Genomic DNA, 20,750 nt, shown 5'->3' on the forward strand with positions numbered 1-20,750 from the left:
TCACAATATACCGCAAACCGTAATGCCCATGTCACATTATACCACACACTGTAATGCCCATGTCACATTATAATGCACACCGTAATGCCCATGTCACATCATATTGCACACCGTAATACCCATGTCACATTATACCGCACACCATAATGCCCATATCACATTATGCAGAGGCGCTGTGACTGGTGGATATTTCAAATATGGGAGCGCCAGGTCATGAGCCAATCGGAGCTCAGAGTCTGGTGGACAATCACTAACTGTGGCTACTGGTCTGCGAGCTCTGATAGGCTGCCGGCCTGCACCACATTTAAAATATATGCCACTTTCAGCATAGGAGCAAAGATTGGGGGTGGTGAGCAACAGGCTGGCAGAGCAAGACATCCCCAATGATGATATATACAGTATATATACTGTACACCCCAAAAAACACACATTGTATTACAATTTTGTGCACACCCCCCCCATACATAAAAAAACCTCACACAACTGATGCCTATCACTTATCATTTTCCCTCCCCAAAATATCCTTACAGTATATACATTACCCTTCCCATGCCCATATATCTTTACCGTTTTTAGGTGAGGTGTAGAAAGGCAGGAGGCGGAGCTGGCCGAGGTTAGGCAGTTAGCGTGGGGCAGCTGTGCGGCTGCTGTATGAGAACTGTGTGTCGGGACAGCTTCCTCACCTCCCTGCCAACATCCATGACAGGGGCTGCAGGCGCGCGGAGCCCTGTCACCCTGGCTGCCGGTACTTGTAGATAGTGTGTGAGGAGCCAAAGCTCAGTTAGAGCAAAGTAATAATATGCAGGGGCAAACTGGGATGGAGGGCGAGAGTGGGCGCTGCCTGTCATAGATCTTGACAAGAGCAGCGTGCCAGCGGCAGCCGCCAGCACAGTATGCAGGGACAAACTAGGAAGGAGAGGAAGGGTGAGTGCTGCAGGGATCCCCGGCGGCGCTGTCGATCATAGAGCTTGACCAGAGCAGCGGCTGCCGCCAGAAGAGTATGCGGGGACACATGGGGAAGGGTTCCCGGACAGCGCTCTCTGTAATATACTGTAGCAGGCGCCAGCACGGTGCACCACTTGTCCGTGCACTGCAGACTCAGTGACAGCGGATACAGGCTGTCAGTTTGTGACAGCCTGATCCGCTGTCCTATCACATCTGTCTCAGTGACAGGGGCATGCTTTGATGTGGGCTGAAGGCACGTCCCTGTCACTGAAGCAAATGTGTAGGTGCCGCTTCCACATTGCTTTTCAATGAGCTTCTCAGCTCTTTTTGTCTCTGCAATTTAGGCCCACCCCCCGCTGCTGACAGTTTGTAATAGTCAGCGGGAGGCACGGCTCCCACTGCCTCGTAACCTCCCGCACATCGTCTCACCACATAGATTATAAAAAAATGTCAAGAAGATATTTATTTCACAGTATTTGTGATATAAATATCTTAGCATCCCCTGCCTCCCTTGACTGCACGTCCCTGTCTTCTATTGTAAAGCGCAACAGAATCTGCTGCGCTATATAATGGATGGTGGATGATTTTAACTAGTTTATCTGTTGTTTTTGAATAAGGGTTTCATCAGAAGGAATATGACATTGTCCAGTGACGTAACTTCGGTGCCGCAGACCCTGTGGCAGCTTGGGGGAGCGAGCGCTGACGGGGTCTGCGGGGCGTTAATTATGTTGCTTGCCTTCAAGCAATGGATGCAGCAGTACAGATAAAATGGGAGGTAGATAAAATGGGTGGTAGATAAAATAGGTGGTAGATAAAATGGGTGGGGCCCAGATTGAGAATCTCACTCAGTGCATGTCATGCAAGATGTGTGCGCACCTGGAGCAAGAGTCCCAGTGTGAATACATCTGCACGAGATGTAAGCGAACGTCCACCCTGGAAGCCCAAGTCACTGATCTAGAGCGGGCCGTTCAGCGACTGAGGGACATTTACAATCTTGAGCAAAGCCTAGATAGAACGGTGGAGGAGTTGCAGTTGGGGTCACTGGTAGAGGAGGAGGATCAGGCAGCCAGCTGGGTCACAGTTAGAAGGGGAAACAAGAGGGACAGGAGGGACAGGAACGACATCTCGGATCTATCACACCCGAACAAATTTGCCCGGTTGGACGAAGTTTCGGGGGAGGATAGAGACGAAATGACGGAGCTGGGGGAGACTGCTCCCTCTAGCAACCAGAGGAGCGGTCCCTCTAGCTCAAATGGGATGACAGTTAGTGAGGTACCAAGGCAGATAGTGGTGGTAGGGGATTCCATCATTAGGAGAACAGACAGGGCAATCTGCTATCGGGACCGCGATCGCCGCACGGTCTGTTGCCTCCCGGGTGCTCGGGTACGGCACATCGTGGACCGAGTCGACAGATTGTTGGGAGGGGCTGGGAGCAACCCGGCGGTCTTGGTGCACATCGGCACCAACGACAAAGTCAATGGTAGGTGGGATGTCCTCAAGAAAGAGTATAGGGAATTAGGTAAGAAATTGAAGGCGAGGACATCCAGGGTAATTTTCTCGGAAATATTACCAGTGCCACGCACTAGCTCAGGGAGGCAGAGGGAGATCATTGAGGTAAATGTGTGGCTTAAGGACTGGTGTAGGAAAGAGGGATTCGTGTTCATGGAACACTGGGCGGACTTCTCGGTCAGGCGCCATCTTTTTTGCCGTAATGGATTGCACCTGAACGAGGAGGGGGCTGCGGTGCTGGGGGGAAGGATGGTTAGAGGGTTGGAGGAGATTTTAAACTAGGCGACGGGGGGGTGGGGGCAGCAAGACATTATGGGACCATCAGGGAGAGAAGCCGGACTGGGATCAGGAATCATATGGGGGAAGGAGATGGGGGGGGGGGGGGGGGGGACAGAGACACAGACAAAGTCCTGGGACATAACAAGGGTATAAACGGGGGTAACTCTCAGGGTGCATCAGGAATGTCATGTAATAAAATGTTATGTTGTAACAGTCACGTTACCCCATTACAGTTCTTAGGTACAGATGATCTTAGTATACGGGAAGGAGGGAAGGACAGAGGAAGAATTCCCAGAACTATAAATAGGGCAGGCAGTGTGCATGTTGGGGAGGGCTGTAGAGAGTTTACTGAAGGGGAGAGGGGAAAGAGGAAGCTAGTAAAGAATTCAAATGGGTCCTGGGGTGAAACTAATCACAATATTAGAGCCATATCTAAAAATAAACATAAATTAAAATGCTTACTGGCTAATGCAAGAAGCTTAGTGAGTAAAATCAGGGAGCTAGAAACAGTGATCAGTAGGGACGACTACGACATCATTGGTATTACAGAAACATGGTGTAATGAGTCGCATGACTGGGCATTAAAAATGGAGGGATATACACTCTACAGGAAAGACAGGGAAAATAGAAGGGGCAGGGGTGTGTGCCTATATGTAAATAATAACTTAACAACATGTGAGAAAAATATGAGCACAGACCTTGAAGAAGACAACTCAGAGACAGCGTGGGCAGAGATAACCGACAATAATAAAAAAAACAAAAAACAAAATTATAATAGGGGTTTTCTATAGACCACCAAATATAAACGAAAGGGAAGAGTCTCTTCTTTTGGTACCTATGTATTATCTGGACTCCCATGTTAAATGCACCCCATTTTTTCATACCCCTACTATCCAACTATGCTTGGAGTTGATTTTATATAGTGTGGCGAGCGCAGCGAGCCACCGTGCCCGAAGCGTGGTGAGCGCAGCGAGCCCCGCGAGGGGGCGCGGTCTCATAAGAAAAACGGGAGTCCAGATATTACATAAGTACCCTTCTTTTAAACCAAATCAAACAATCATCAAATCAGGGTCAGGTATTAATTATGGGGAATTTTACTTTACCCGACATTGATTGGGAAAACGAAACAGGTAAATCAGCAAGAAGCAATGGGTTCTTAAGCTTACTTAAAGACCAGTTTATTACACAAACGGTAGAAACTCCAACTCGTGATAAGGCACTCTTGGACTTAGTATTAACAAATAACACAGACTTAGTTTCAAACACAAAAGTAATTGAACAATTAGGGAACAGTGATCACAATATGGTTTCACTGGAAATCAACTTCAGTAAATTACATCAAAAAGGATCTGCAAAAATACTAAACTTCAGAAAAGCGAACTTTGAATTATTCAGGGAAGCCCTAACAGGAATTGGGTGGGAAACGGTTATGGAGGGAAAAAATGCAGAGGAAATGTGGGATACTCTAAAATAGGTGCTTGATTCACTAACTATTGAATACATTCCTAAAGTAAATAAAGGTAAATTCAATAAAAAAAAAGCCACCATGGTTGGACAAAAAAGTAAGGTCAGCTATCAACAATAAAACAAGAGCATTTAAATTCTATAAAAATAACTTGAATGAGGAGGCCGTTCGCAAAATACAAAGAATCAAACAAAACTTGTAAAGGGGTAATCAAAGCAGCTAAAAGATTATATGAAGTGCGCATAGCCACTGAAAGCAAAACCAACCCAAAGAAGTTCTTTAAATACATAAATAGTAAACGTTTAATTAAGGAAAACATAGGCCCACTAACTGATACTAGTGGAAAAAGTGTTACTGAGGACAAGGGGAAAGCAAAACTGTTAAATGAGTTCTTCTCATCAGTATTTACTAAGGGAGAGCAGACTGTGGAACGAACATTTACCACAAACGGGACAAATAAGCCAGATCTCATTGTGGATTTCACGCCAAAGGAAATAGTACTGAGGCTAAGCAAACTCAAAACAAATAAATAACCAGGGCCAGATGGGATTCATCCGAGGGTATTAATGGAATTAAGGGATGAACTAGCTACCCCCCCTACATTATATCTTTAGCAAGTCACTATTATCAGGTATAGTACCAAAAGATTGGAGAATAGCAGAGGTAGTGCCAATATTCAAAAAAGGAAAAAAGGAAGATCCCGCTAATTACAGACCCGTTAGTTTAACATCAATTGTGGGTAATCTATTTGAAGGATTTTTAAGGGATGGTATCCAGGAATATTTAGACCATCACCGTCTACTCAGTACTAACCAACATGGGTTTGTGAAAAATCGTTCATGCCAAACTAATCTACTAGGGTTCTATGAAGAGGTTAGCAAAAACCTCGATAATGGAAATGCTGTAGATGTGATTTTCCTAGATTTCGCTAAAGCATTTGATACTGTCCCACACAAGAGATTGATTAATAAAATGGAGAACCTAGGATTGGGTGAAAATATCTGCAGATGGGTAGGGAACTGGCTATGTAATAGAGAACAAAGAGTGGTTGTGAATGGTGCGGTATCAGATACAATATCGGTACTAAGTGGAGTGCCCCGGGGTTCGGTTTTGGGGCCCATTCTGTTTAACATTTTTATTAACGATATTGTGATAGGGTTACTCAGCAATGTATCCATCTTTGCGGATGATACAAAACTTAGCAAAGTCATCAAATCATCAGAAGATGTCACCATGCTTCAAAATGATCTTGCAATGATCCCGCACAGTTTCCCCCGGTGCCAACTTCTCTGAAATTACTACATATAACACGAGTGCTACCATCCCTCACCATGCCCTCTAAGAGAGTTAAAGATGTCGTACCCTCCAAGATATCCTTTCCCTCCAGGAAATCCCCACAAATCTCTACAGCTCAAAATAGCCCCCCAAGCCATATCTCCCGTACCCAGGAGACGCCGAGTGAGACGACGTCTCCCTCCGGGCTAGCTGGAGTCGACACTGAATCGGATGCACCAGTGACAGTGAAATCCCTGTGCCAGGTCTTCTCAGCATTCCAAGCGGAGATGTCCAAGGACCTAAAGTCAGCCATCCGCGAGGTTAAGACAGAGCTGGTCGCCATAGGGGACAGAACAGATCACTTGGAGCGTAAAATGGAGGAGATAGTTGCATCGCATAACGACCTGATAACGTCCTATGACCGCCAACAACGCGACATGGACCAATTCAAGTCCAAGCTGGCGGACCTGGAGGACAGGTCCAGACGCAATAATATAAAAATCAGAGGCATACCTGATTCAGTGGCTAATGCCGAACTTGAAGACTACGCTACCACCCTGTTTCGGAAACTACTCCCTACAACCGACCCTAAAGATCTCTTGATAGACCGCATAAATCGCCTCCCAAGACCCAAGACAGTCTCTACCGACCTCCCGAGGGATTCTCTCTTGCGGGTGCATTTCTTTACAACCAAAGAACGCATCCTCAGGGCCGCTCGTGAATCAAAAAACACTGATGCACTAGGAGGTCTTCAAATCTTTCAAGACTTTTCGCCAGCTACCATAGCCAGCAGAAGAGCATTCGCCCCCATTACTGTAGCACTCCGATCCCATGATATCCGGTACCGGTGGGGCTTCCCGGTCAAGCTGATCATTTACTAAGAAGACACCACCTACACCATATCTTCCCTGGACGCGGGGGTTAAACTCCTGATGGACTGGGATATCTCGGTCACCAGACCCCAGGAACCGAGACGCCCGCATGCCCTGCAACAGGACTGGTCCACTACCTGAGAATCCCCCAGGGTTCTGAAGAATGTCCTATCCAGTCCCGTGAACCCGCTGACCCTGGTCTTGCGATCCCCTCCACTGGGATGGGATCAATACGCTAAGTATTATACCTAACTGTTTACTTTAATATGCAGGATACAGGTTGTTTGGTTCATATACGTTAGAGCTACTGTTCTTCCTAGTATACAATAACCCTAGTTTTAACTCTTAAAGTGTCAAACACGTTATACTGTTTAAGTTCCCTCTCCAATGTTATTTACATGTTAATGGCCCTTATTCTGATCGGTGCGGATATTCCCGCATTCTTACGGAGCGGTCCGTACGCCACGGTGTTTTGCCGCGTGCGGCCATCGTCCGTAGAAACGCCCACGTGTCCTCCGCATTCGGACGGACTCACTCTTTAAGAACAGGGCGTGTTTACGGACGACATACAAACCATGCGTGTGCGGGAGAAACACTCCGATTCTGCACGGTATTACAGAGTATTACAGAGTATGCTCGGGAATACCGCATCCGAACGGGAGCCAAGCGGTGCTACCGCACGTAAGCGGAGTATTTACGCCAAACAACCCACTATTATGTATCTTCTGCAATACATCACATGACCCACTTATTCAATTACCTATCCTCATAAAAAACTTCTTATTTGGAATTGGAATCAATTAGATGCCAATATATCCTTACAAGCATGCCTAACACATGCATTGCACACATTAACCCTTACAGCAATTGAAGCAGCAATGGTTTCAATTAAAGCACTGACAAGCGTCCTATTAGTGAGTAATGAGTAAAGGAGTCGATTCTATTGGGTTCAGGTGTTAATGCTTGTAGTCATTAGGCGGTACGTTCGCCTACCGCATGAACGAGTGGTGTCCGCAAAGCAATAGTACACTTGTGGACACCGCACATTTCTGCCCTTTTTGGTCGCGTGCATTCGGAGTGCTACCTGAATGTACGCCCCCCAACATAAGTGTACTCCCCCGTGTCCGCCCATGTTTCCGCCCCGTTTTGCCCACTTTGAAACTACGCCCATGTGTCATTCCGCATGACGCCCATAATACGCCCATATTTCCCGACTGATTGCGGTGCACAGTTTTGTACGGGATTTGCCCGAACAGGTACGGAGTCAATGCGTGGCACATGCGCGTTGCGTTCTCCACGCATGCGCAGACGCCGTAAAGACGCGATCCGAAAGTATGCGGTAAAGTACGCGTCAATCAGAATAAGGGCCAATATGTGAGTGGCGGCTCCATCTTTGAGAGCCGAGCCACCCCCCAACTTTACACACACTACTGCAAGATCCCTTTTTCCTCTGCAGTAATCATGCAGGTCCAAATTACCAGACCTTTTTGTTTTGTCTTTCCCTATTCTTTCCCTACTCCCCACGCCCCTGTCTCCCACCCCCATCTCCCGCCCACTCCTGTCCCAATCCTCAGGCCCTTAGTGGACAATGCAGATGATGGTCCCCGGAGCAGGATGCACCCCTCGTTAGGCCGTAGACACCCACTGCTATCCCCATTTATTATACTATGCCTAGCTTCCTATCTTTGAATGTAAAGGGGTTGAATTCCCCTAACAAGCGACGACTGGCTCTTTCCTACTTCCATAAGCAAAAAGCGGATGTAGTAGCTGTCCAGGAGACGCACTTCAACTCCTCAAACCCTCCTTTGTTCAGAGACCTGAATTACCCATCAGTTTACTATGCCAATGGCCCATTTAAACGCAATGGGGTCGCTATTCTATTTAGTAAACACACCACTTTCCTACTACAGTCTCAAATCCAGGATAAGAATGGTAGATACCTCATACTGACCGGTCTGTTAGAGGACAAGCCGACTACTATTATATGCGTGTATGCACCCAACTCCAATCAAATCCCCTTCCTGCGCAAGCTATTCCTCTTAATGCGGAAATCCTCAAAAGGCTCCTTGATATTACTCGGTGATTTCAATCTAACCTTAGACCCTAAGCTTGACAAATCTCAGCTACCCACTTCCCGTCCCTCGCATATATCTGGCCCATCGACAGCCTTCCGTAACCTCCTTCTAGAGTTTGATCTTTATGATGTTTGGAGGGCCAACTACCCCTCTGGCCGCGAATACACTTTCTATTCCCCTGTACACAACTCATATTCTAGAATAGACTACATATTATGCGATAAGTGGACTTTACAACTCACCAAAGATGTCGACATTTTACCTATCACCTGGTCTGATCATGCCCCGGTCACCTGGAAATGGAACGCAAATACACCAAAATCATCCCCGAGACCCTGGAGACTTTTCCCCCACCTACTTAAAGACACTATTTCTAAAACCAATATACTAAACTCTATAAACACCTATCTCTCAACCAACTCCCCTCAAGACACCTCCATCACGAACCATTGGTGTGCCCTCAAGGCGGTCACTAGAGGAGCTGCAATTCAGGCAGGAGCCAACCTTAAACGTAGATCTATTAAAACCCAACAAGAATTAGAATCCAAATTAACTGACCTTGAATCACAAAATAAAACGGCCCCGTCTAGAGAACTCAAAAAAGAGATTTCAGGCGTACGCAGCCAGCTTCAGAAACTTCTCCTTGCCCGTACCCAATTGGCATTAAACAGATTACACCACAAATTCTATCTTTTCAGTAATAGATCAGGCAGAATGCTGGCCCGAAAGCTGCGCGCCCAACAGACTAGGAACAAAATGAAACATATTATCACACCCACTAAGGCCAAAGTTATTAACCCCAAGGATATTGCGAACCAGTTCGCTCAATATTACTCGCAGTTATACAACTTAGTCTCTGATTCCTCCACTCCCCAGCCCTCTACTGAAACGATATCTGCATTTCTAGATAGGATACAGTTTCCAACTCTTACCCCGGTACAACTAGACGCCCTCAATGCCCCCTGGTCACAAATAGAAATCCAATCAGCTATTAAATCCCTACCCCGTAATAAAGCCCCAGGCCCTGACGGCTTCATTACAGACTTTTACGTCACATTCAGAGACCAACTATCCCCGCTACTGACGGACCTATTTAACGAATTATCTTCTCTAGGCTCTGCTCCCCCAGAATTACTGGAAGCTCGCAGAGTAACCATCCCTAAGCCAGGAAAAGACCCTGCCTTCTGCCAAAATTACCGCCCCATAGCGTTATTAAACTGCGACATTAAACTATTCGCCAAACTAATGGCCCTACGCATTAACCAGTTTCTGCCATTGCTGGTGCACCCGGACCAGACAGGTTTTGTTCCGGGAAGACAGGCCTCCGACAACACCAGGAGGGTGTTCAACCTGATCGACTCCCTCTCTGGTGAACAGGACCTCCTTCTCCTATCTCTCGATGCTGAAAAAGCGTTCGATAGGCTGAACTGGCAATATATGCGAGAGGTCCTTTGTCGCTTCGGCTTTAGAGATCGTATTCTCACGTCTATCCTGACACTCTATAGTTCCCCTACGGCCCGGGTGCTTAGCAATGGTTTCCTCTCTGATTCGTTCAACATCACAAATGGCACCAGGCAGGGTTGCCCTCTGTCACCGCTAATCTTTGTTCTCTCAATCGAACCCTTAGCTATCACAGTACGCAACGATAACAATTTCTCTGGTTTGCAGATAGGCCCTTGTCACCATAAGCTGAGCCTTTTTGCTGACGACGTCTTACTTTTTGTAACCAACCCCATTAGAACTCTCCCATCCCTCCACACCATACTAAACTCATATAGTGCAGCCTCTTATTATAAATTAAATACCACCAAAACAGACGCCCTCCCGATCAACCTCACTTCATCCATCTCCCGCCTACAATCAATATGCAAATACAATTGGCAAAAGGAATCTATAAAGTATCTAGGTATTTATATCCCCCCAAACACAGCTAATGTTTTTAATGTTAACCTCACCCCCCTGCTCACAACTTTGACTGCTTTATCAAAATCTTGGCTCGCATACGATGTCTCCTGGATGGGCCGTATGGCGGCCTTTAAAATGTCCCTCTTGCCTAAACTGATGTACTTATTCCGAACTATCCCCTACAATTTTCCCCAGAAATCCCTTCGGCTCGGCACAGCTATGCTGACAAAATATGTATGGGCTTCTGGCCCCCCAAAGATTGCTCGCGCCAAAATGTCCCTTCCTAGAGCATTTGGTGGCTTAGACCTCCCAGACCTGCCCAAGTACCAGTTAGCATGCCTCCTAGCCCCCATTAAAAACTATACTGAACTCAATTCCCCCACAAACTGGGTTACTATTGAGCAGGCCTCAACCCCTCACATACCCCTGGCCGATCTAATCAGAATCCCAAAACATATAAGACCGATCCATCCCCCCCTACTCCCGACCACCAAAGCATCCTTACAAGCTTGGGACCAACTATTAACCACCCCAACATATGCCCTACCCAATATCTCCATAACGACCGTAGCAAAAAAAATCCCAAACCTCAACTTGAACACCTGGAAGACCCATGGTATTGCCACTTTAGGTGACATAATGGATGCTCATTCCTTGCTCCCATTCGCCTCTTTACAGAGTAGTTTCCAGATCCCCGCCTCTGAATATCTTCATTATATACAAATAGCGCACTGGTGGAGGACCCACTTCTCTACGCTCCCTCCCCCAAATACCTCACTCCAAACAATCCTCTCCAGACCTTTTCTGCCAAATACTAAAGGAGATATTTCTTATTGGTATAAGACCCTGATAACCCCCTCCGTTTTTTCAAAATCTCCCTCCCATGTGAAGTGGGAAGCTGACCTAGGAAGAACATTCACCCCTATGCAATGGCGGCAGATCTTTCTCACATCCTATGCAATGTCCCGCTGTCTAAATCATACCGAGATGCATGTCAAACTCATAAATAGACTCTACATGACCCCAGATCGTTTACACACTTTCTGGCCTTCATGCTCCAATAAATGCTGGAGGTTATGTGGCAATATAGGGGACATATTCCATATCTTCTGGTCCTGTCCGAAAATTCTTCAATACTGGGCAGCAGTATTTGGCCTAATATCCTCAGTGCTCAAGACTGCTGTTGACCCAGATCCCTCTCTTGCCCTGTTCCATGTCTACCCTCGTGAGATCCCCCCTGAAAAGAGATCAGTTATGGGCCACATACTCATTGCTGCCCGAGCCAACCTGGCCCAGCAATGGAAACAGCCCGCCCCCCCATCCCTGACACCAGTAATCTTGAAGACAAACCATCACTTTCTCATGGAAACAAACTCAGCCCCATACACGTTGTCACCCACTTCTCACCTCCTACGCTGGCTTCCATGGCACACTTACGTGAGGGTGAAGGAGCCAAGCTATTCCCTCACACATCTTCCTCAGAACCCCGGCAGTTTAGTCTGAACGAACCCCCAGAGGTTTAACAGGACTGCGCTGTAAACACTCATTCTTGCCTACCCTGACTTCCTTTCCCTGACTAAAAAAAGGTAATAGGTCTTGGAACTCGAATGATATCCGCTCTGTTTGTCACACTGTACCACTACTGCACTGTTCGCTCTGCGAAGCGAAATGTTTGATATTCTAAATGTCTGTTGCTCCCAACCCCCCCCCTGAAAGTACCCCCTTCTTTCTTTCTGTACCCCATTTAAAAAACCTGTTTCAATAAAAACTTATTGATGAAAAAAAAAATGATCTTGCAATTCTAGATGAGTGGGCAAAAAAATGGAAGATGAGGTTCAATGTAGATAAATGTAAGGTTATGCACCTTGGGAGACACAACCAGTGTGCAAGTTACAACCTTAGCGGAGACAAACTGGGTAATTCCATACTTGAAAAGGATCTAGGAGTCCAAATAGACAGCAAACTGGGATGTAGTGCCCATTGTAATGTAGCTACAAAAAAGGCCAACAAAATTCTGGCATGTATTAAGAGGGGAATGGAAACTAGGGACTCAAGGGTAATTATGCCACTGTATAAAGCATTGGTGAGACCTCACCTCGAGTACGGAGTGCAGTTCTGGGCCCCACACTATAAAAAGGACATCATAGAATTAGAAAAAGTCCAAAGGCGAGCAACAAAGCTTATTAGGGGAATGGAGAATTTAAGCTACGGGGAGAGATTAAGCAATTTGGGACTATTTACATTGGAAAAGAGACATTTAAGGGGGGACATGCTCAACATGTACAAGTTTATCAAAGGACAATATAAGGAACTGTCACACACCCTCTTTTCTACTAGAAAGGAATCTAGGACACGAGGGCATGAGTATAGATTAGAAGAAAAAAGATTTCATTCAGCTAGTAAAAAGAATTTCTTTACAGTCAGAACAGTCAAACTCTGGAACTCTCTTCCCAGAGAGGTGGTAACGGCTGGCTCATTAAATGCATTCAAGGCAAAGTTGGACAAACATTTACTGGATAAAAACATCCATGGGTACAAATAAGAAATATAATCTGTCTGTAAAATATCAGAACCTACTAAATCAGCAATGGATATCTATACCAGGTTGAACTAGATGGACGCAAGTCTTTTTTCAGCCTTACCTACTATATGTAACTATATGTAACTATATGCTGCTGCTGCCTGCGGTCCCAGCTTTCGTCAGTAAAGGTACAGTATGGCGGTGCAGGAGGCTGATCCTGCCCGCGGTCCCGTTTGCTGGCAGTGAAGGTGCAGTGTGGCGGTGCAAGAGGCTGCTTCCATCAACGCCACATCCAGGATTGAGCAGCAGCCGCATCCTGCACTGCCAGCAGCTGAAACCCCAGAAAAAAATGTCTTCACCAACAACAACCGGGACCCCGGGCAGCGGCCGCATCCCGCACCTTCATTGTCTGCAGTTGGGAGTAGGTATGAGAGGTGCAGTCGGAAGGAGGGAGGGACAGGTGCTAGGGCACATCTTTCCCCTTTGTCGTCTAAGAGCCGAGGGAGGGTGGCACCAAAAACTTTTTGGCAGGGGGGGAGCCAATTTTGTAGTTACGCCACTGACTGTGTCCAACTCAGAATGAGTCCATTAGGGGTAAATTTAGGAAAGCTTCTAAAAATGAAAAAGATTATGTTGCCCATACAAACCAATTATAGACATTTGCTGTAGGCAACATCACCTCTTTTCATTCTGAAAAGTTTTATTAAATCTAGCCAATATAGTTGCTAGTAGGGATGGGCATTTATGGGTTACCCATCAATGTTTGATGAGTATCCATTATGGTGTTAAACCATCTGTAGAGGAACATTAATGGTTTTGGCCATCGAGAGCTGGCCTTTGCAGAATTATTCATGCATACGGTGTTAGTAAAGGACAGTATGGATGTGGAGGCTTGCGGCAAGCATTGCACGCTTTTTGTTATGCTTGCTGCATCTAACCCCAATGTATTTTTGGGGTGAGATGGGGCGGGGGACAATTAAATAAAAATATAGATTGAGAGAGATGTATTTATTGTATATAGAAACAAAGGCACTCAAAGTTGACTTTAAAATAAAACTTATCTTATGGAAAGCACATTTTGGCCCAGAACAGGTTAAGAAAACCCATACCTCCCAACATTCGACTGCATCGTGGAGGGACCAGTGGTGTAACTATAAATTTTGCTGCCCCCTGCCAAAAAGTTTGTGGCGCCCCCCCTCCAGCATGTTTCCCCAGCATGTGATGTGATGACATCACACGCATAATGGAGAAGCTGAAGCAGAAGAGAGGAAGAAAGACCAGCCGGCACTGCTGCTTCCCATGGCTCTGATGCATACCAGGCCGCCCATCCTGTACATAGTATCCAATAGCAAGCTCTGTGTACAGTCAACTGAATCAGTGGGGGAATTTGTCATCTCTGCCATGGCCCCACCAGCACTGCAGATGACTCGCCTCCAGTGCTAAGTCAGTGGGCAGCGGTAGGCAGCAGCATGTCAGTGCATTGAGCGGGTGCCTGCGCCCACACAGACCCTGTTGCTGCTTGCTCCCCCAAGCGGCTGCTGGGGCTGCCTTACAGTAGTTACGCCACTGGGAGGGACACTTTGCACAGCCGATTTTTTTGGGGCATAGCTTAGCAGTAAGGGGCGTGGTCTATTCCCACGAGGCCGCACCCCTGTGTTTGCCACTGTGGGGGCATGGTTAGCGGCTTTGTAAGCTGCTTGCTGTGTCCCCAGTCCATCAGGCTGCAGGAACAGACGCTTTGCGCATACGCACAGAATCTATTTATGGGTGACAGGGAGGGACTCCCAACTGCCTCCTGCTGCAGGACACTGCCGGCCCCGGGCAGGACGCAGGAATGTCCCAAAAAATGTAGATGTTCCCATGAAAAGTGGGACAGTTGGGAGGTATGGGAACCCAATTCCTGAAGATATCATATTTAATTAGAGGCTCAGGAACTGAGCACTGCTCTTTAGGGTGTTCACATGTTGTATTTGTGCAGATTATCCTTAAAAGTATTTCTTGTACTGTGACTGGTTTAGTGCTCACGCACTTTATTCGACATATTATGAATGGGATACGATCACTAGGTCGAAAAGCATTAGGTCGACATGCAGGAAGGCCGACATGAATGAAGGTTGACATTGGTTAGGTCAACAGGTCATTATGTCGACACAAGCATTAGGGTGACATGGGAAATGTCTACAGTCAAAAGGTCGACAAGGGGTTTTTCACTTTTTCTTTGAGCCGACATGTTCCAACAGGAGAATGAAATAGTGTGATGAGCATAGCAAGGCTCCGTGCCTAAAGCATGGCGAGTGTAGTGAGAAATGTGAGGGTACATGGTGCTACGTTTCAGTGTCCATGTCGACTGTGTCAAAATTCAGGACAAAAAAAAGTGAAAAACTTTTCTGCATGTCGACCTTCAGTCATGTTGACCTTAATGCATTTCGACCTAGTGGTGTTGACCTATTGATTGTCGATCACTATCCAATAATCCATACCCTTTTGAATTACAATTGACACCGTTACCACCGCATCACACAGAATGATAAATATGAATGAATGCTAAAAGTTAATAATCCATGTACAGTACAAGTGAAACATTATGCCAGAAGGTTACCCCAATACGGAATCCGTGCCCCGGCCGCAGCACAAGCGTCCCCCTTCTTAATAGCAGCAGCAAGTGAGTGACAGTAGCGGCAGCAGCAGCAATGAGAGCGGCGGCGGTGAGCGGTGGGCGTGTCTGGGTGATGGGAGGCAGGCGGAGCATGCGCAGCAGGCATGCCCGGACTGTGTGTGCCCCACGCGGCTGCTCCCTGGATGCTGCTGCTGCTGCTGCTGCTGCTCTCCTCAGTGCTGACACTCCGCTGCTGCTGCTGGTACAGGGGGAGTGCTGAGGAGCTACTGGCCGGGCGTGCACCAGGCAGCACCATCAGCAGCAGCACTGCTGTCACCATCTCGCAGCATCCATCCTCCTGCTGTTGCTGTATACTACACACTGGGATTCTAGGCTGCAGCCTCCCGCACTGCCCACTCTGCCATGGGGTAAGAGGCTCTCAGACCGGGACTGGCTCCGAGGACAGGGCTGCATGATCCGCACTCACCCACAGGGAGACAGCATGGAGTGCGGGCTCTGATTCCCGGCCGCCCCCCTCAGGAGAGCAGCAGACAAAGGACGCGGGGGGCAGAGCAGGAGCCGAGCCGTGGCAGCCCTGGCTGAGTGCAGGAGACATGATCGCAGAGTTACTGAGCAGCGCCATGGGGCTCGTCTTGTACCTGAACACCCTGGGCGCAGATTTCTGCTATGATGACAGGTAGGAAGCAAACTTTCTCTGTCCCGGGTCCTGTCCCTTCCTGCCCGCACTCAGCACACTGCAGCCCCATCACCTCTCCCTGCTGCTGTGCTGTAAGGACACATGCTGGATGGATGACAGAGTTCTCCCCTATACTGTAGTGTTCCCACATCTAGAAGCTAAGCATTCACTGTACAGTAACCAGAGTCTGTGATGAACCCTGAACATCACTAATGGCTAGATGTAATAAGCCTGAAAAAGTGATAAAGTGGAGAGAGATAAAGTACCAGCCAATCAGCTCCTAGTTGCCATGTTACAGGCTGGATTTGAAATGGCTTGTACTTTATCTCTCTCTATAATGTATCACTTTTTCAAGCTTAGTACATCTGGCCCAGATTGACTAGAGAATAAAGTCACTTAATTGGTTACAGTTTGCACTACATTAGTCTGTTTGATATACCATGTTGCATAAGTAATCCCCCATTTTTAAGTTGCTGTCAACAGGGGCTATTATGTAATAACTCTTTAGTATGCACTGTCCCCTTATCAGTACAGCACATACATGGTGAGTTATTAATGTTACAGTACATGTAGGTCTCTGTAGTTGCGCTGAGTATATGTCAAGGTTAACTGAACGGCTACATTACTCCCTACATTTCATCCTTCCCATGGCATAACACCTCTATAGTTTGTGGGCAGCAGTAGTTTACTACTTTTATATCTTGTTTACCTCTGTGCTGTCATTATTGGTTCTGCCTAGTATTAGTGTTTAGAAACTGACATAAGACCCAAGTAGTCATCAGGAAAAAACCCAATTTGTGTCCTTTTTAAAATTTTAATCTCATTACAATTAAGACTGCTGCATAATTAAAATATATTAGGGAGAACAGCACGCCTGGCTAAGCCTATTAACCATCCTGAGGAGTTTCATGCTCCATTGAAATTAAACCATCCAAAAAGTGAGCATAGATTTACTCTGACAGCTTTCATCAGCTTCTCTTTAGTGTGGAGAGTGAATGGATCCCCTGGGTTCTGTGAGCTGGTAAATGGAGCTCTTTAGGACAGGCAATAGGGAAGTGAAGTCCTAAGGATGCCACTTCCAAAAACTGTTAGCACTTCTTAATTAATAGTTTGATATGACTTTGTGTACTAATAACTGCACAGCACTCAGAAATTGTGATTATTGTCTTACGGACTGTCTGTAACCGTAAAAGGCAGAAAGCTTTTACAGTGCAAACTTTTATTTAGAGTCCATTCTTCACACACCCAGCTTTTACTGCAGCCTCAGAAGCCAAAGAGCTGTTGTCATTTCTCATACAGAAGGAAATGACTAGTAATTGCTTATCTCTGAGATTTCAGTTTCTCCACATTCATCAGGCTCTGCTCAGCGCCTGAGCCAACTTCATTTCATCCATTACTGTGTTACATCGGATCCAAAAAAATCTGTCTGCTCCTCTACTAACATACATAGTAGTGCCTATACAAAACTATGTATCATTGTATCATTTACTTAGTCAGTTAATCATTTGGATGGTGTTGATATGACATATTATACCATATGCAATATTTATGAGCATTTTACTCATATTTAATTTTAATTCTGATTTAAATGTCACAATGTTTCTTAAATGTATTTAGCTAAAAGGATCCTAATATAAATCCTGGGATATAGTTTTTAAATCTTGATTGTCATTTATAGACCTACTGTATACAGTTTTGCAAAGATGTACTACTCTCAAATAACTTTTGTGTAATATGTCATTCTAATATGAGAAAGTGCCAGTTAAGGAGTATTTTCAAACCTTTGTAAAGAGATTCAATTGTGAAGGACAAAGTACAAACCAATAAGCTCCTGACATTTTTCAAGCGCAGCCTGTAAAAATGTAAGGTAGAAGCTGATTGGCTGGGTCTTTTATATCTCTCAATTTGATCTCTCTCCAAGCTTTGATAAATAACCCCCTAGGAAAGGTAGATTTGTTTGGGAGATGTTTATTATTTTATGTAAATAACAATACCACCTTTTCTAGGTCTACAAATAATTTTCTTGAAATAGTAAAGGATTCAAAAGGTTATAAAATATAATTGCTGAAATATATTTACTTAACCTAGTCTTTATTTGTGTGGGTATACAAACATGTTAACTATACATTTATCATTGTACATATCCTATGTATGGTGTAATGGTTAGCATTACTGCCTTACAACACTGAGGTCATGGGTTTGATTCCCACCATGGCTCTAACTGTGCGGAGTTTGTATATTCTCCCCATATTTGCGTGGGTTTCCCCCCACAATCCCAAAATATACAGGAAGGTTAATTGGCTCCTAACAAAATTAACCCTAGAATGACTGTCGGTGCGTGTACATGTGGTAGGGACTATAGATTGTAAACTCCACTGGGACAGGGACTGATGTGAATGTTCAAATATTCTCTGTAAAGCGCTGTGGAATATGCTGCGCTATATAAGAAACTTCTATATATATATATATATATATAAAAAAGGCTGAAGCTGCTTCTCTAACCTCTATTGGGGAGGGGAATTCAAGTGCCACTAGGTGGCACGTGACAAAACAATTAGTGTTGCTCTGTTAGGCCGCGCACTGGCATTACTGTTTTGTTGTTGTTATGAAAGCATGGAGAGAGATACAGTATGAACCAATAAGCTTGTGACTACTTTTACTGGTGGTGTTTCCAGAAAGAAAGGAGCTAATTATTAGCTAATGGTTTATTTCTTTCCAATATATTTCTCTCCATCCATGCTTTGATAAATACCCCCCCCCCCCCCCTTAACTTCTATCTTAGTTTCTGGTGTGTGTGTGTGTGTGTGTGTGTGTTGCCCACATTTTAATGTATATATCAGCCTGCTATTTTGTTTAAAATTTGCAGAGTGACAAATATGTTGGTGAAAGAAAAATACAGAACTTAAGCATCGAATGTTCAAAATATTTTCCGGCATCTTTGTGTGTTATGATCTCATTTATTGTTTATACCATGTAAATCTACCATCATGTCTATTTCGATTGTTTATTAGCTACAGAAAATGTTTACTTTTCTTGACAAGCATTTTGCTGCACATGTTGCTGTAGTTAACATGCCCTTAAAGCAGTGGTTCCCAAACTGTGTGCCTAGGCACCCTGGGGTGGCTCAGGACACTTGCAGGGGTGCCTTGGGTTGGTGGACCAGGATCAATTCATATTATTTATGGTCAATGTAACAGGCAAAACCTGTGCTGGTGGCTAACCAATCATAACATATGTGGACAAACAGAAGCAAATCCTGTCCCTCACCAGATAACTGTGACATATAAACACAATGTACTTAATTTAATATTTTTTTCCTAAATTTCTCAATAAGAAACATTTGGCCTAGGGTTGCCTTGAAAACATTTTGATGCTCTAGGGTGCCGTGATTCAAAAAGGTTTGGGAACCACTGCCTTAAAGTATGATTCCTGACACCCTACCAAAACTTTAGTATAGATAAACTGCTCCAGTAACTTTACATAAACTAATGGAGAATCCTAAGTGAATGTAATCCTGCAAGTTTCCTATCCATTACTCTGGATGCTCCAATACACAAAAGTGATGCCTTTACTAAACCCTTTTGACCTTTACATGATAAGGTGATACCCCAGAGCACTGACTAAGTGTTAAGCAATACACACAATTAACAGCTCTGCAAAAGAGCCAGAGGTTTCTTATTCTGACCATGCTGCAAGTACCTCATTTAAAAATCACTTTGCAGCTGTAGCACAAATCTGTGGGGCATAACAATTTCTCCTATGTACATAAAAGTGCTGCACGTGCTCTGCGTGAGTTCAGTTCCTTCAGCCTTTTCTTCAAAGTAGAATGGCGTACCCCAATCTTAATTGCAAAGATAAAAATATAACTTTCTGGACTGTTGTGCTGGTATTTGTGTACATTTGTTAGAGTTTTATTACAAACCCATCCAATATTCAACCATAATAACTTTATAGGTACAGTTCAGTTTGAAGCAATGCCAGTGAATTGTATTTATTAGTGACAGTTATTTACATAGTACATCAACCTGTGAGAACATTGGTACTTGACAGCCACTAATACAACACCTTCCATCGCACCCTATAGCTGTTGGGGACCTTTCATTTTTGGTTATGCAGAAAGTCACATATTGCCAGCAATGGAATTGCAGACTGATAAGAATTTGTAGTTATTGTCACATTCCAGTCTTTGTTTATGGGCAGTACGGATGGTGTAATGGTTAGCATTACTTCCTCACAGCACTGAGGTTATGGGTTCGATTGGCTCTAACTGTGCAGAGTTTGTGTATTCTCCCCGTGCTTGCGTGGGTTTCCTCCGGGTACTCCGGTTTCCTCCCACAATCCAAAAATATACACGTAGGCTAATTGGCTCCCAACAAAAAATTAACCCTTGACTGTCTGTGTGCGTGTATATGAGTGGTAGGGAATATAGATTGTAATCTCCACTTGGGCAAGGACTGATGGGAATGTTCAACTATACTCTGTAAAGCGCTGCGGAATATGTGTGCGCCAGTGGCGTAACTAGATACATGTGGGCCCCATAGCAAATGTTTGTAAGGGCCCCTATTTATCACCTAAATGCTGAAAAATGTATACAGCACATTATACTTTGAC

The 20,750-nt window shown here is 45.2% G+C and overlaps 1 protein-coding gene across 2 annotated transcripts in view; it reads left to right on the top strand.

Annotated features, from left to right (window-relative positions):
• Nucleotides 1-15,613: 15,613 nt before the first annotated feature.
• TMTC2 (transmembrane O-mannosyltransferase targeting cadherins 2) overlaps nucleotides 15,614-20,750 on the top strand; it is a 250,967-nt gene continuing 245,830 nt past the window's right edge. The window contains exon 1 of one of the 2 annotated variants that reach the window (XM_083182341.1): nucleotides 15,614-16,139. In XM_083182341.1, coding sequence (XP_083038467.1) covers nucleotides 16,057-16,139 — 83 coding nt within the window. In that variant the 5' untranslated portion in view covers nucleotides 15,614-16,056. The remainder of the gene's footprint in view (nucleotides 16,140-20,750) is intronic. The other variant, XM_083182342.1, reaches the window with a different exon arrangement.

Source organism: Crinia signifera, chromosome 4 (genome assembly GCF_055691185.1).
Source record: "Crinia signifera chromosome 4, ASM5569118v1, whole genome shotgun sequence".
In the NCBI taxonomy this organism is placed as follows: domain Eukaryota; kingdom Metazoa; phylum Chordata; class Amphibia; order Anura; family Myobatrachidae; genus Crinia; species Crinia signifera.